At 36.2% G+C, this 16,806-nt stretch overlaps 1 protein-coding gene across 18 annotated transcripts in view; it reads right to left on the reverse strand.

Moving 5' to 3' along the window:
- LOC143249000 (uncharacterized) overlaps window positions 1-16,806 on the reverse strand; it is a 76,047-nt gene that overhangs the window by 39,098 nt on the left and 20,143 nt on the right. For 14 of the 18 annotated variants that reach the window (XR_013027335.1, XR_013027334.1, XM_076498123.1 and 11 more), the window contains one exon: window positions 11,478-11,591. Coding sequence is in view for 16 of the 18 variants with exons in the window: in XM_076498123.1 (XP_076354238.1) it covers window positions 11,478-11,591 (114 nt within the window). In the remaining 2 variants the exon portion in view is untranslated. The remainder of the gene's footprint in view (window positions 1-11,477; window positions 11,592-16,806) is intronic. The other 4 variants (XM_076498115.1, XM_076498130.1, XM_076498124.1 and 1 more) reach the window with 1 other exon arrangement.

The following is a 16,806-nucleotide window of genomic DNA, read 5'->3' on the forward strand; positions in this document are numbered from 1 at the left end:
AACAAGCCTAGAAATAAGGAGCTAAATTTCTTATTTGTATGCAAAAATAACTACAATGTTAGAATGAAAACTCCTTACATAATATAACAAAACATTAAATCAAAATCTTAATGATCACTGCTCAAGAAACACAGAAAACATAATCCTTAGGTTGCAAGTTATGTAATTTTAAACTAGGTAAAACATTTTCATTCCTAATAGGTAATATATAGATTCTTATGTCAGTTTGACAAGGTTAAATAAAAGCAGTTGTAAAAACAGGCCTAAAACTCTGAGACAAATGATTATAATTTTCTGTTACATTCTTAGATGTCATTACAAACAGTGACATGAGAGGTACACAGGGTCAAAGCACAATATGTTGTCCTACACATATAATGGATGATTCCCAGAAAAGAGAACCAGTAAGAACAAATAACTTGACATGCTGTTGTGGCTAAATCTCCTACATCACCATCTGAAGGTACTGGTCACATCGGTCTGTACCCAGGCTCAATAATTCTAGGGCAGTGTACTACGAACACCATATTAGATCACGGAAAGGTAAAAAAAAAAACTGCAATGTGATTCTCATTTTCTTTGGAGATAAGAAACATTGTAAGGAAAATGGGAATCTATCAAATTTATGTATAGAGGCCAGATTCTTTACAGTAAATGTCTGTGACTTGTTAGCAATAAATTTCAATAATAAATGAACAGCAAACAATCCAATGATTTTATATGTTCAAAACAAGTCAAACATATGTACAAAAATTTGTTACACTACTATTTCACCACAGTTAGACCCACAGCTTTATACAATTCTCTTTTCCATTAAAAGTCCACATAGGCTGGCTGAATTATTTTGTAACACAACTGAAAAGGCAAATTATTTCTTCTTTCCATTATCATCACAATACAACCAGTGTTGAACTCACATGTCCTCATGGGTAACCACAGTTGTATCCAGAACTTTAAATAATTCTTTTACATCAAGAGACCACACAGGCTTGTTCAATTATTTTAGAACTCAACTGACAAGAATTATTCCTCTCTATCTCTGTTGTTACAATACATGTTGTGAAGCTCACTTCAAAATAACCAATATAACTGTTGGTTACCACAGTTGTATCCAGAACTTTCAGTAATTGTATCCTTTCACCAGAGTTCATGTCAGCATGTTCAATTACCTTATAACATGATTGGGCAACACAAATTATTTTTCTTTGTCTATGCTGCTACAAGACAAACTGTGAAAACTTTAGATACTTTGCATTATGGCTAAACCACAATCACACAGTCTACCTTTACTTTTTTCACTTTGATGACTTTTGCTAACTTACTTTAACTTCTCTGTATCTACACGTACTTATAACATATGAAAAACAATATAGAAATATTTAGCTCTCTAGTAACAACAGTATTAAACATAATGAGAAAAACTTAAAATCTTCAAGTAAGATAATCATGATGTCAGCAATATTACAAATCCTCAGTACAATAATTAATTTACATGCATAATGTACAACTCTTAAAAGAGTTACATAACAAAACTTGTCATAACTATCACTTTCAAGTTAATTAAATGTTAACAATTCTTTTTGGAAAATTAAACAATCATTAAATATTAAATCACTAAATAAACTACATAATAACTTAAACTGAACAGTTTTGTATATCCAACAATAAGCCCCTATTCAAGAAAAATATTTACAACAGTTGTTAATACCATATAGTCTGCACCAATACCTGCAGTTCCCTTGTTGTTCTTTCTTTGGATATATCATCTGGTAAGGTTTCACCATTACAGAATCTCTTGTCTTTGTCTTGATATTGTGTTGCCTGATCTATTTCTAAACTGGCATCTCTTTCTTCAGCTTGCCAGACATTTCTTCATCAGTGTTGACATCTCTGTATGATACATCTCATTTCCATTATGTTGTCTTAGGTCTAGGAACCCTTCATTTCCTGTGATAAAGTTACTTCTGGTCCTGTGTTTATGACAGCTGCATCTTCCATGTCCATCTCTGCCTCAATAGCTGCACCTATTAGGTCTTCTTTCCTTTCAAAGTTTCTCTTCAATAAATTGGTATGATAGGTCTTAGTCTTCTTGCACCTCAAAGGACCCTTATTTTGTGTTCCCCCCGTCTTATAATTGAATTTCTCGTAAGTACTGCCCCAAAGTTACTGCAGTGAAATGTCTTAATTCTGCACTTACATAGACATGCATTTAGGATGTCTTGCTTGCTTGCTTTTATTCTCTTGAGATATTGTGGTGACTGTAAATGCTTCATTAGTCTCCTTTCTGTTTGGTGCCTCCAAACTTCTACTACATTTTTCCAATAATAATAGGTTGGTATCTTGAAGGTCTCCCATGTAGTATGAAGTATTCCCCCTTAATTTTTGTTATGAGAAACTTTCTCACTGTACCATCAATCAGCACACAAAGATTTACCTTGCTCATCATCTGATCATCACATACTAGATTGATTTTTAGTGCTGCACCCAGTGTCTTATAGTACCTTCATTTAGTTGACCCTGACATAACTCTCAATTAATGGCATGTTGTGATATGTTGTCATGTCTTGCTGTTTGTCACATGTTCCAATCACTACTGGCTTTGTTAATTCATTTGCTGACTTGAGCTGACCATCAGTTGTGCATATAACCAATCAGGAAATAGCACTTTGTGGTGAATCTGATCAGTTGCTTCTCTTCCATTTCTTCTGGCAGCAGCATCTGTGATGATAATCACTCTTTTTTTGTTTCTTGCTAGAATCATCTTTGTAAGTAGCTTAGCTACTTTATGCTGAAGTTTCTGATGTTGCTTGTTAGTGTCAGACCAACAAGACTAGCATTCATTTACAACATGCCCTATTTTATAACAAATATACCATCTCTTCTTCCATTTGTTTGTTAATTTCCTGTCACCTTTGGTGGACTTTTGCCTCCGGTCAGCCACCACTCATTTCAACTTTAACTGATTATACTTGAATTTGTCAGTTACATTCCCTCCATGGCTTTCATATACTGTTTTGTCTACTCAATCATCTTGCTCACACCTTTTGGTATCTCTTCTTTGAGAATGGCGATATACCAGTTAAGCATGTGGTCATGCACTGTTTATGTACTAGCTGGTCTGTCACTCCCTCAAAACTATTTTCACACTTGGTCATAACAGTCCATCTTGTGAAGTACTGCTACAGACAAGCAATAAACTGAAAAAAAGTTTCTCCTGTGTCAGGTTTTACTTCTCCAAACTTCTGAAGATATCCTTCTTTAGTAAATTCATTACTTTTCAGCAAGACCACTTTTAAATTGTTATATTATGTGGCATCTTGCCTGTATATATGTGTAAACCTTTTCCTGTAAGAATTTGGCTGAGATAGACTGCCCGGTCACCTTAATCCCCGTTTTTACTTTAGGCAAATCTTTCATATCTCTCCAGAAACATTCACGTTTCTTTCCCATTGCATGGGTCAGCTGGCCATGACTCCCTTGACACTCTGGGTTTTTTTTCATTAGGTAAACTTGGCAATCTCAATTTGTATTCTTATTCACTATTTTTCCAGTCTCTCCTCTTTCTCCTTTTTCAGTTTGTGATCTTACTGTCTCTACTTGTAGTCTCTCTCCTTTTAGTCTTTCTTTTCATTTTTTTCTTTTAATTTTTCTTCCTGTCTTTTCTGCCTACATTCTTCTCTCTCTAGGTATTGTTTTTGTTGTTTAGCAAATTCTTGTAGTTCACCATCCATGAACCAAGAAGCTCACTTTTTTTATCCATTTATCAAAATATGTTGGCATGGTTGTAAATTTCAGTATTTTCACCACCACTACAGCTGAGCACACATAGCCCTACTTATTTCTGACATGGTTTGTGCCTTCTTTTACTGCTGTTTACCACTATGTAGTCCTGGCTAGTTCATTGAGTATCAGGTTTTTTGTATTGTGAATCTTTACAGTAGGTATATGTCTTGTTGATGACATATTTCAACAATAAATGTACAGCACACAATATACTAGTTTTATATTTTCAAAACAACTCAGACATAAGTACCAAAAATTGTTATGTTATTGTTTACCACAGTGGGATCTACAGCTTTAAATAATTATCTTTTTCATCAAAAGTCCATACAGTCTTGTTCTATTTACTTTAAAACTTGATTGAAAAGACAAATTATTTCTTCTCCCCTTTATTACCACCATACAATCAGTGATGAACTCACTAACATTACTCATGGGTTACCATAGTTGTATTCAGAACTTTATATAGCATTATGTAACACAAATTTTGTTCCTAGATAGTATGTGTTATTTCTTAATTGCTTATGTTGTAAAAGTACAGAAAATGGCCATTATTCCCTTCAAACTTTGCTTTTGTGACCTGGATAATGAAATTTAGAAATTAACCTATTTTCTATGTAAAAATGGGCAAATTTGCACATTTTCATTCACGTAAGGTCTCAATAAAACAACATATGAATCAAGATTTACATGTATTTATACTAAAGTTATACAAAAATGAACAAAAATGCTTATAAGTGGGTAGTTTTTTGAGATTTGCAACTGTAATGTAAATCATTTTCATGTATCAGCCTCTAAATACAGTCTCCCATAATGTTTTTGTTATATGCTCCCAGGTCACAAAAGCAAAGTTTGAAGAGAAAAAAATAGGTCTTTTGCATTTACTGTAGGCATAAGCAATTGGGAAATAACACTTTCTGCCCAGGAACAAGGAAATTTTGTTACATAGTGTAATTTGTTTTACATCAAAAGACCACACAATTAGTTTAATTATTTTGGAACCCAACTGACAAAAATTATTTCTCTCTGCCTCTGATGTTACAGTACAAGCTGTGAAACTCACTTCAAAACCACTGATTACCACAGTTGTATGCAGCTTAAATAATTGTTTCTTTTTGATCAAAGTCTATACATGTTGTTCAAACACTTTAGAACACCCTTTCACAAGTTTCTTCTTCTTTATCTTTGTTGTTACAATACAAACTGTGAAATTCATTTTAGACATTGCTCATTATGGCTAAATTGATGATCACACAGTACACCTTTACTCTTTTTCACTTTTATTTTCACTGACTGACTTTTAACTTCTCTGTATCTGCATGTATTTATACATGACAGGAAAAAACTAGAAATATCTAGCCCCCTAGTGACACCAGTATTAAATATAATGAGAGAAACTTAGAAACTTTGAGTAAGATGATGTGCAACAACAGGTCTGAAGTCAGATGCCACTGAGAAGACAGTTCGCATTGGAAATGTTGCATGTGAGCAAGATGCAAAGGAACGAAATAAAACTATAGTTTCCAATACAGAAAAGTTACTTTTAACAATAGGTGTGGAAGACAAAATAATATAAGTGTGAGATCCCAAAATTTTCAATGCTATAGAAGATGGCTAAGTGTTCCTTGATCTTTCTTAACTGAAAATACTAGATGTAACAAATACCATGTAAGTACTAATTAGAGTGCAAAGTTGTGGATGATACAGCCAACTTGGTGGTGAAGTGTGTTGATGACACTGAAAATATGAAAGGGTTAGAATAAACAAATCCTTAAAAAAAAGAAAGAAAAAGAAAGATGGTGTCAAGTGAATAAAGAAGACCACCAAACTCTGACTAGTTGACAGAAAATGTATGGAGTCAAAGTAAAGTTAAGGGAATAACAGGGAAATTATAGCAAAAAACAAAGAAAATAATAAATACATAAAACATCGTGCATATCTATCTTCATCATCTAATTCCTTGATGATGAAACTTTTGTAAAAACCTTAATGTTTTCCATTTGAAATGAAGTATCTTGAGTGAAAGAGTATTTTAACTATCCTGATTTCCTGCAAACCATAAAAAAAGATAAGAGAAATCTTTACTTTTCAACCAGAAATTTAAACAAACTGAACCAGAAAGAAGGAAAACAACTCTGGTTGAGCCAAAAGAGGAGTAAATGAAGACTAAAGTAAAAGATATGTTAAGAATTCCACACATGAACAAATGACTTGAGATGACCCCTTCCCTTCCTAATAGCTCAAGTGGAAATCTACAACAAAAAGTTACGGAATGAGCCACAATGACTTGCCTAGCTTATTTCTAAATATGGCATATCAGAAGGGTCATAAGGAGCAAAAAGAAGTTGAGAGCATTAATGAAAAGTAAATGACAAAAGGAGGGCAGAAGAACAAATATTACTCGAAGGTTGACTAAAGGAAAATCAACCAAAAGATGCTCAAGAGGTTAGAACCCTAAAAATTAGTTAATGCTGACATGCTTCTTCTGAATAAGAAAGTAGTTAAAATGAAATTCCTGCAGAAACAAAACAATGCTGTTAATATGCTGCAGGAGGAAATGAGCACCATGCAACAGTATAATGTTCTTTAGTATGAATTAGTTCTTTGACATTTATTGGCAAAAAGCAACTAGGTTATCTGTGCCCAACAAATGGAAAAACAATGCAGAAGTAAAAATTTTATAAAATGTAAAAATAAACTGAGGTAAAAGAAAAAAATGTTCAAAATTCAGATAATAGATTTGAATAGAATTAAAAAGACCAATGGTTTGCAAAAGATAAAAACACAAAGAAGTTAGACAGTGTCACCATAGCCAATGAAGCTGTCCAATGCCAGGGGTAAAACCATAAACATGTATAAAATGCTGTTGTCAATTGCTGTCATAACAAAGGCACAACATTAAAATGTGGTCTATTATGACTTGAGTGCCACAAAGGCCAAACACTGGTGGATAAGTTCCAAATTAAAAAAACAAAGAGTTAGGGAGAAGTGTGACCAATGCATAGTCTAGTTAGAACAATTTTCTACTTCCAATTCTTACAGAAACAAGACAACCAAAAAAGAACAGAAGTTTTAATTTGAAAATAAGCTTGTTATGATATTGCTTACTTCAAATTGACCACAAATTGGCAACAAGCTGAGCTGTCAATATAGGGGCATGGTCCATATACAGGATAGGTACAGTTATGAGAGCATCAGAACATATATAATTGGTCTTTATGTCAGCAAGTTCATACCTGCAAATACAGATATAGCCTGGTCTGGATACAGAAAGAAGATAAAGAAAAATGAGCAAACTGTTGTTGAATATCATTGATAACAAGGTGAAAACTAATGCTAAGTAATTACAGGGCCAGTAGGGAGCTGAGAGAGTTGTGAAAATAGTACATTTGATGTATTGTATAACTTCTATGTGAACTAGAGCAACAGCAATGGCATACAATTCAGCAGTGAACACAAAAACTGCAGAAGGAATCTTGTGAACAACTACTGAGCCACAACAAACCATAGCAGATCCTACAGTGTCACCAGAATTTTAATCATCTGTATAAAAGGGAATAGAAGAATGGTACGAAAGATGTTCCACAGAGAGAAGATGGCACTTCCAATCAGAAACATCTGCCTTCTTCAGATGACTCAAAGAAAGGTTACAGTTGGGGATGGTAGTAAGTCATGATAGGATGAGCTGATCAGTAGAGACAGTAACATCATCTAATAACACACCCAACTCAGCCACCTGCACCTGGATATGAAGGTCAAAGGGAAGAATGGCAGACTATCTTCTCTAAAAGAGCATAGATGACTGAGGAAGGAAGACACAAAGTTGGAATGCTGTGGTAAGGACCAAAGTTCAGTTGCACATTGCAGAGAAAGTTGCAGATGGCAGAGATGAAGAAGAGGTTCATGGGACTTAGTGTACAAACTAAAAATGCAAGAAGCCCTTGTGCAGAGCTGAAGCCCCAGATGGTGAATGTGATCCATTGTCTTCAATGCTGAGGTCCTGGCAAAATCATAGATCAGAGAAGCACAGTCCAATTTGGAGCAAATGAAGGTACAAAAAATCCCAAGCACAGAACATTCATTTAGTCCCCAAGAGGTGAAAATGAGAACTTATACGAGATGTGAAAATCGTAAACACAGAGCCCATTCGCAAGAGGAGGAGGAGTTGGGTAGTGATAGCATCAATCTTGATACTGAAAATGTGACCCTCAAGATACACAGCCCTGAGATAATACAAGTTCCTATGCAAAAGAATGTAAGAGAGTGAAATCAAGATAGACTTGAAATTGCCCATCCAGTAAAAGGTTCCAAATGAAAATAGGTAAATGGCCACACAACCAATAGAAGTGCAGACCCCAAAAATGTCATATGTTGATGTAGTTTCATAAGCTTTTGCAAGGTCAAAGAACACAGAAACAAAATGTTCCATCTTGAGGTAGATTTCCCTGATCAACATTTTAAGTGCTACTGACAGAACTCTGATGGGTGGGTGAGATAAAGTTTTTTGATTTGAGGAACTAAACAAAAGGAGCATTAACCATCCTCTTCAGGACATTACAGAGACAGCTGGTTAAAGCGACTGGATGATAGTTAGTAGGCATTTTGGGATTCTTCCCAGGCTTAGAGAAAAGAAGAACAATAGGCTAGTTGAAAGTATAAGGAAAAACATTTTTCTGCCATGTTCTACCATTGTAAATGGGCAATTATAGTCATCAATACAACCAGCCTGAAAGGAAAAAGGTAATCACTCCACTCAAGACTTGATGACCAAGAAGGTATGGGAAGAAACACAAGGGCTGGATGCATGAGAAAAGCTCTCGCCAAGAGTGTCGGTAACATTCTGTATGTCAGCAAGTTTCTAGCCATTAGAGAGCAAGATGAAAAAGGGATGGGAGGCATACTCCCTTTGACCCTCTAAATTTTGTCACAAATTATTTTGGAACAGGTGGTAGAAGATTCCTTTTGGCTTTGATGTCTGATCTGCCAAGCATAGGCATAGGCTTGCTAATAAAGTATGTGATTAGAAAGAGTGGGATACTATTGGAAAGTATCACAGGCTCATTTCTGAGACTTCCATGCCTCCTGGCATGCAGGACCTCACAATGGATGAGGATACTGTGTAAAACGTGTTGAGGTCTCAGGTATAGACTGAGCAGCTGCCTGGACAATACAGTCAGTCACTACTACCATGCAGTCATCTACTGATGACAGAATCAAGTTCCAAGGGAGCAGTGAAAGAGGGCCAGTTGGCCTGGTTTAACTTTCACAAAGGTGCATAACTTAGATGGTATCAACTACAGCCAATTTCCCTTGAAATGATATGAAAACAATCACTGCCAATTCTCCATGAAAAACAATAGAAAAGTGAAGGGGGAGCAGATATATAGATCAGTGGCAGTAAAACACTGACTAGGTACAGGAAAATAACTGAAAGAACCAGTACTAAAGAGAGAAAGGTTGTGATCTGAGAGCATGCAATCTACATAATAACCCCTCCAATCAATATCAGCACCACCCCAGAAGGGATTGTGTCCATTAAAGTCTTCCAGGATTGAAAAGGGAGACTGCAATGTTAAGCAAGAGCACTGAGGTCTGATTGATAATAAGTATTTCCAGGAGACAGGTAAAGGAAACAAACAATGATGGTATGACCCAAGGAAACAGACTGCTACAGCTTACAAGAATGTATGGAGTAGCAAACACAGGGTAAGCAAATGTTGTAAAGAAAAACACACAGGGTGATACAAATCAGTCAAGGTCTTAATGTCATCCAGATTAGAATGGAAACCACAACAGTTCCACTCTATCAGAGTGGCCACCTTTACTTAGATGGAGAACCTTTTGGTTTATGACCATGCCACTTTTCATTATCAGGAGGTCTGTCATCCTCTGTGGATTCTACCCTTGGCTGAGTCGGCAGGTCTCTGTCAGTAGACATAGATTATGGACTGAGAATATAAACAAATAATTTTTCTTCATCTTGAGGCCAAAGAAGGTGGACATAAGCAGACACCAGAAACCAGGGCCAAAGGAAGTGGATCTTGGCAGTCACTGGAAAAAATGATAATACATAAATGGCAAAAGACTCTTTTGGAGAACATCTCTGATGCTGGCATGGACAGATCTATTTGCACTCCCACTGTTGGAGTGGCACATAATGCAGAAGCATATGTTCAAGATAGAGTTGAGGACAATGACATCTGAGCTTTGGGATAAGAAATGTAGTTAATAGTTTTTAAACACTGTACCTCTTTCTCCTCCATCTGCTTAAGGCAAGAACAAAAGTAAGAGGGGTGGGAACCAAAACATTTAATACAGTGAGGATTCAGTTCACACTCAAAGGTGTTGTTGCTTTTACCACCACAAACAGTACACATCACAGAACCACAACGTTTTTTTTTTAGCATCTGAACCACTGACACCGGAAACATCAGAGAAAGTTAGGAATGTGTGGCCATGCCTTACAGTTCAGTTAATCTGCCTTCACAGAGGCAGGTGGATAAGTGATGTAAACACCAAAATTAAGACACTGGTCAATAGCATAATTCCATCCTTGCAATTGGAAATACAGCAAAAATGCCTTGGCTAGAGGAGCCAGTAAGGATCTCCAAATTAGGGATGTTCTTCAAATTCCTCTTAATAATAACTCTTCATGAGAACTTCAAAGTAGCATGGAGAGTAACCTCAATGGGTATATCCCCAATTGACTTACAGCTGAGGAAATGTTTGTTGTGTTTTAGTGTAGATGTTTCCAAGTTGTACTCAGAACATAGTTTCTTGATGGATAATGCAGAGCTAGCAAGCATTTTTAATCCCTTTTGAATAAAGGAGACATTTGCCCTAAAGGTTTGTTAGACAAAGAGTAGAGTATGAGAAAAACAAGGTACAGGTGTACAATGACTTGTTGACTGCTGTCAGTGTCTTCAAAATGTGGTTGTTTATCAATGAGCTGTTTTTTTTAATTTTACTTTCCTGGGGATTTGGGTGATTCAAAATATAAAGATTCAGTGCCCACTGACCCCAACCACCATGGAGTCCAACAAGGGGATGTACTAAAATAACAAAAAAGGACAATGTAGCAACACCAGGGTTTCATGAGCACTGTACCCAAACACTAACATCAGACACAATACTCAAAACACTCATTGACTGTAGCCCAAGAGAACCATCCAATGACTCGAAGGGGGGAGAACCACAAGACCACCTGTCTACAGGAATTCAAGGCCAAAGTAATGTATTGGGGTTGGGCCCCTCACCCACCAGGATCCTCTCATTCCCTTCAAAGGCCACCACACATAGCAACCACATGGGTGGACATTAAGACTCCAGAGGAAATGAAATGAAAAAAATAGAATCTTCTCTGGGAGGTCTCCTCACCACATACAAGCATTCTCACACTGATGGGCTAAAGTATCAAAACAAACATAATAGTCACATGGTAAGAAAACACATCAGTGATACCACAGCTAATGAAGTTTGGAAAAGCAAATACTGACCCTGATTAAAATAAGTTGGGTAAGTTAATGACCATTCTGTATTACATTCAGAGCATTCAGAACTTAAAGTCACATGGCTGTTGACAGCATGAGAGCAACTAAAAACAAAAATAATAATAATTTTCTTTTTGAATGTCAGATATAAGTCTACCCGTTTTGAATATTTATTTTACAGTACAATATTTACTGATATATAATTACATTTAGCCATGAACATACCACTACTGTGATATATGATTCCCTGCATAAGTTCAATAGAGTCATCTACAATGCCACATGGTACGCATGGACCACTTCCGACTACAAAATGGAAGGCTGAAAGAAACCAAACAAAAATTACATACAATTCAACTAAAATTAAATTCAATTAAAAATTTTATAAAAAAATACACAGAAACTACACAAAATGTGTTAATAATTTATTTTGAACCTATAAGTTTTTGTGCTATTAATCCTGATTAACTACATGTATTAAACAAAATTTCAGAATTACATTGCAATTTTAATAAACATACATATTTTTCAGTTCTCTACTTGCTTGGGACTGATAATTAATAAAATAGTACAAAAATAATTCCCTACAATCAATGCACATTATTCTTACTTTATCTATGAATGAACTAAATTTCAACTACAGTTCATATTATAAACACATTTTTTGCTGAGATAAATCGAGGCTAACTGCTCGAATAAAATCTCAAAAGCAAACATATAAGGAATAGTTATTGTGTACAAAGAGATAAGAATATTTTTTCAGAATGGAGATTTACAGCAAAACAAATTAAATATGTTTTAAAAATAAGTTGATCTGATTTAGAGATAGATATTGTAAGTTCAAAAATACCCTAAGTTCTGTTATTATACAGAATATTAAGAACAAAATGAATAAGTTCAAGACTTTAGTCCAATGCTTACAGGCACCCTTTTCTGTGCATATTACTAGGTTTTCTCAAGTTACATTCAATATTAAATTAAATAACTTTACAATCAATGTATGTCAACGAAATTAGCATTAAAATTTACATTATGATTTAAAGTTTTGTTATTATCTAATTTTAATTCCTTTATTTCAAAAACATGCAGAAAATGTTTTAAACTTTAGTTTTGTTGTCAATGCAATCACAAATTTGCAAAATCTTAACTGTTTATCTCTGTAAGTTGAATACTTACAGGTGTAATACATTTTTATGTATAAATAGAAACTAGATAAATTGCTCTCTTTATGCATCCTTCTTTCGAATTCCTTAGGATAAATCATGCTCTACCACAGTAAATATACTTTGCTAACTCTTGAAAGATACCATACCCACCTTCTATACCAAGACTAAAAATAGTCCAAACAGGTAGGTAGGTATTGCATGTTTATTGGCACAAAGCTACTAGGCTATCTGTGCCAAACAAGATGTAGTACACTATAATAGTATATGGAAATGAAAGTAAAAATACGTAAAACATGTAAAATTAAGACCTACCAGGAAGACTGAAGCATTAAGTTCAAACTTGCTGTCAGTCACCTGAACTCAGCCTTTGTAGTCCTGGGTTCAGGTCAAAATAAAATTAAAATGTGTAAAAGAAATCATGCTAAAACAGTGTATAGTCCAATAAAAACCTTAAATTAAGTTTAAAAGACCAATGGCTCTTCAAAATGTAAAATCATGAGTGGGGCAGCCAGTATCATCTATGACATTGGCTAATGTCAAGGGCAAACCTACCTTAAAAATATGTTTAAAATGGCGTCATTGTTCTTGGTTGTAACAACAGTATGATAATAAAATATGTGCAATTGTGACCTGAGTGTCACACAGGCCACACATTGGTGCATCAGTACCAGATGAAAGGAAGTGGTGAGTTAAAAAGTATGACCAATACATAGCCTAGCCAAAACAACTTCCTCCCTTCAATTTTTCAAAAACAAGATGGCCAAAGAGCTAAAGAAGGCTTGATTTGAAAAAAGCTTATCATTCCATTGCTCACTTCAGGTCAACAGCCAACTGGTGTATAGTTGGGTTTTGATAACTGGACCATAGTCCATGTATGGAACAGGAATGGTGGTGACAGAGCCAGAGCAGATGGACTTTGCTGCTCTATCAGCTAATTCATTCCAACAAATACCAACATGGCCTGGTATCCAAACAAACTGGACAGAGATAGATGATAGGGAGAGATGGGACAGTTTGTTTTGGTTATTGATAAGAATAGGATGGTAACTAACATGGAATAATGTCAGGGCCAATAGACAGCTAAGTGAATCAGTATAGATTGTTCAATTCGTATATTGCACAGTTTCAATATGATTCAGGGCAAGAGAAATGGCATACAATTCGGCAGTGAACACAGAAACTGTAGAGGGGGATTCTCTGTGCTATAACAGAACTGTAACAAACCATGGCAGAATCTACAGAATCATCTGATTTTGAACCATCCATATATATGGGAATGGATGGATTGTTTGAAAGATGTTCAGCAAATAAAGAGCGATATTTCCAATCGAGAGTACTGGCCTTCCTCAGATGACTCAAAGATAGGTCACAGTTGGGGATAGTAATCAGCCATGGTGGAAGAGGCTGAACTGTTGATACTGCTATTTAAAGATATATCCAATTTTTCTGATTGTGCCCAAATACGAAGACTAAAAGTAACAATGGCAAATTTTCTATTATAGAAAAGTGTGACCCACTGAGAATGGAAAACACAACCCCAAGTAGGATGCTGTAGTAAAGAGCAAAGTTTGGAAGCATACATAAGATACAGTTGCAAATGAGGGGTTTCATTGGATTTATCATACAAACTTTGAACTGAAGAAGTATGAAAGGCCCCAGTGCAAAGCTGAAGCCCCCTGATGGTGGACAAAATCCAGCATTTTCAGTGCTAAGGTTCTAGCAGAACCATAGACCATAGACCCATAGTCAAGTTTGGATCAGATAAGGGCATGATAAATTTTAAGCATGGGGTATTGATCTGCTCCCCAAGAGGTGGAAGAGAGGACATGGAGGATGTTCAGTGCTCTTATACATTTGACACAAAGATGCTTGATATGGGAAATAAAGTTTAATTTACAGTCAAATATAAGACCTAAGATCTTTGCCTCGAGGACGACAAGAAGTACAGCATCATCAATACGAAGTTCTGGATCTGGATGAATACCCTGTTGGTGGCAGAAATGTACACAAACAGTTTTAGAGAGAAAAAGTTGAACACTATTTGCTGTGGTCCACTTAAATATATGATTGATTGCAGTTTGTAGCTGCCACTCAATAAACCTCATGTTTGATGACTGACATGAGATGTGAAAGTCATCAACAAAAAGACCATTTGCAACTGTAGGGAGTAGCTTTTCACTGATGGCATTAATTTTTATAATGAAAAGTGTGACACACAGAACAGAGCCCTGAGGGACTTCAAGTTCCTGTGGGAAAGTGTTGAGCCCACACTGACCTGGAATCAGCAGTTCATTAAAAAATGCTTAATAAAAAGTGCTACGCAATCCATATGAGTGAAGGTCTCGTAAGATGCCATATCTCCATGTTGTATCATAAGCTTTCTCTAAATACAAAAAATAGAAATAAGATGTTGTTGCTTCAAAAAGGCTTCTCTAACTGATGTTTCAAGGTGAATTAAGTGGTCTATCATGGAGGGTTGTCTTTGGAACTCACACTGAGTGGGTGAGAAAAGGTTGTTTGATTCAAGGAACCAAGCAAAACAAGCATTAATCATCCTCTCTAAGGTCTTACTGAGACAACTCATCAAAGCAATGGGATGGTAATTCAAAGGAAACTTTGGACCCTTCCCAGGTTTAAAAATATGGAGTACAATAGCTTGGTGCCAAACATCAGGAAAGATATTGTCCTGCCATATTCAGTTGAAGGCAGCCAGGAGAAAGGTGGCATAGCATCTCATAATGTATATCATCAGGTTCTACTGATGTATTGCCAGACCGATGAAGCACAAAAGTGAGTTCCACCACTGTAAGAGAGCAATTGTAGTCACAGGGGTGATCAGTAAAAAAGGAAAGAGGCAGATGTTCAACTCATGTTTTAATAGCTAAGAGGGAAGAGTATGAGTTTGAAGAGATAGACACATTCACCAAAAGTATTGGCAATGCTCTGCTCATCAGTAACGTCATGACCATTGAATATTAAGATAGAGAGGGGAGCAGAAGTATACCATCAATTCACTTCTGGATCTTGTCCAATACGACTTTTGAACTGGTGGTTGAAGAAATGCTGGAGGTAAATTTAATCCAAGACTTCCTTCTGGTTTTGACATCTAACTTGCCTAGCCTGTGCACGGGCTTGCTGAAATGCAATGTGGTTTGTAAGTGTGGGATATCTATGAAATTCATCCCAAGCATATTTCTGAGCTTTTCACATTATAGAACAAGCAAATTTCCAACAAGGGTGGGGATTCCGTGAGAAAGATGTCGAGGTTTTTGGGATGCACTAAGCAGCTGCTTGGACAATACAGTTAGTTACTGCTGCTACACAATCATCTATCGATGATTTACATAAGATGGCAGGATCAAGTTCCAAGAGAGCAGAGAAAGAGGGCCAGTTGGCCTGGTCCAACTTCCATTGAGTCACATGGGTCAGGTGGCACTGACCATGGCCAATCTCTCTTAATATGATAGGAAAATTATCACTACCCCATGGATTGATGTCAACCTCCCAAGAAAAGGAAGTGAAAAGGTAAAAGGAGTAGACAGAAAGAACTATAGCAGTAAATGACTGACTGGGTGCATGAAAATAAGTGTAAGAGCTAGTATTGAAGAGAGACAGGTTGTAATTCAGAAGCATATGATCTATAGCATGACACCTCACATCAATACTAGAACCACCCCAGAGGGGATTATGCCCATTAAGATCCCCCAAAATTAAAAAGGGAACTGGTAGTTATTTAATAAGGGCATCAAGTTCTGAGGGATGATACTTTTTTCCAGGGGTAAGGTACAGAGAGCAAACAGTGGTGGTATGACCCAAGAAGATACTGATGGCTACAGCCTCCAAGGGTGTATTCAATGATAAGGACCGGGTGGACACATGTTGATCAACCAGTAGTGCTACTCCCCCATATCCTTGTCCTACACATGACCTGTCATTTTGGTATAAGGAGTATTGTTGAATTTTGACTGTATTAGTAGGTTTCACAAATGTTTCCTGTAAAGAAAGACATTTTGGATGATAGAAGTCAGTCAATAAAATCCTTGATGCCATTCACATTTGATTGAAAACCTTGACAGTTCCATTGGATTAGCATAGACATTTTTCTTTATTTTGGAGGAGAATCTGGCATGGAGACCTTCTGCTTTTTTCTTCACTGGATATGGGTCGGTCACTCTCTAGTGATCCTACTCTGAATTGAGTAGGCAAGTCAGAGTTTGTAGACATATGTTCCAGTAATACATGACATTGATGATTGTGATTACATGAATGAATGGGTTATTTAATTTTTGGGGTGTCAAGAGAGGAAGACCCCATGGAAACACCTGGGCTTGAACAAGGTAAAGTTGGGCAATGACTGGAAGAAGTGGTAG

This window comes from Tachypleus tridentatus, chromosome 4, assembly GCF_004210375.1.
Source record: "Tachypleus tridentatus isolate NWPU-2018 chromosome 4, ASM421037v1, whole genome shotgun sequence".
In the NCBI taxonomy this organism is placed as follows: Eukaryota; Metazoa; Arthropoda; class Merostomata; order Xiphosura; family Limulidae; genus Tachypleus; species Tachypleus tridentatus.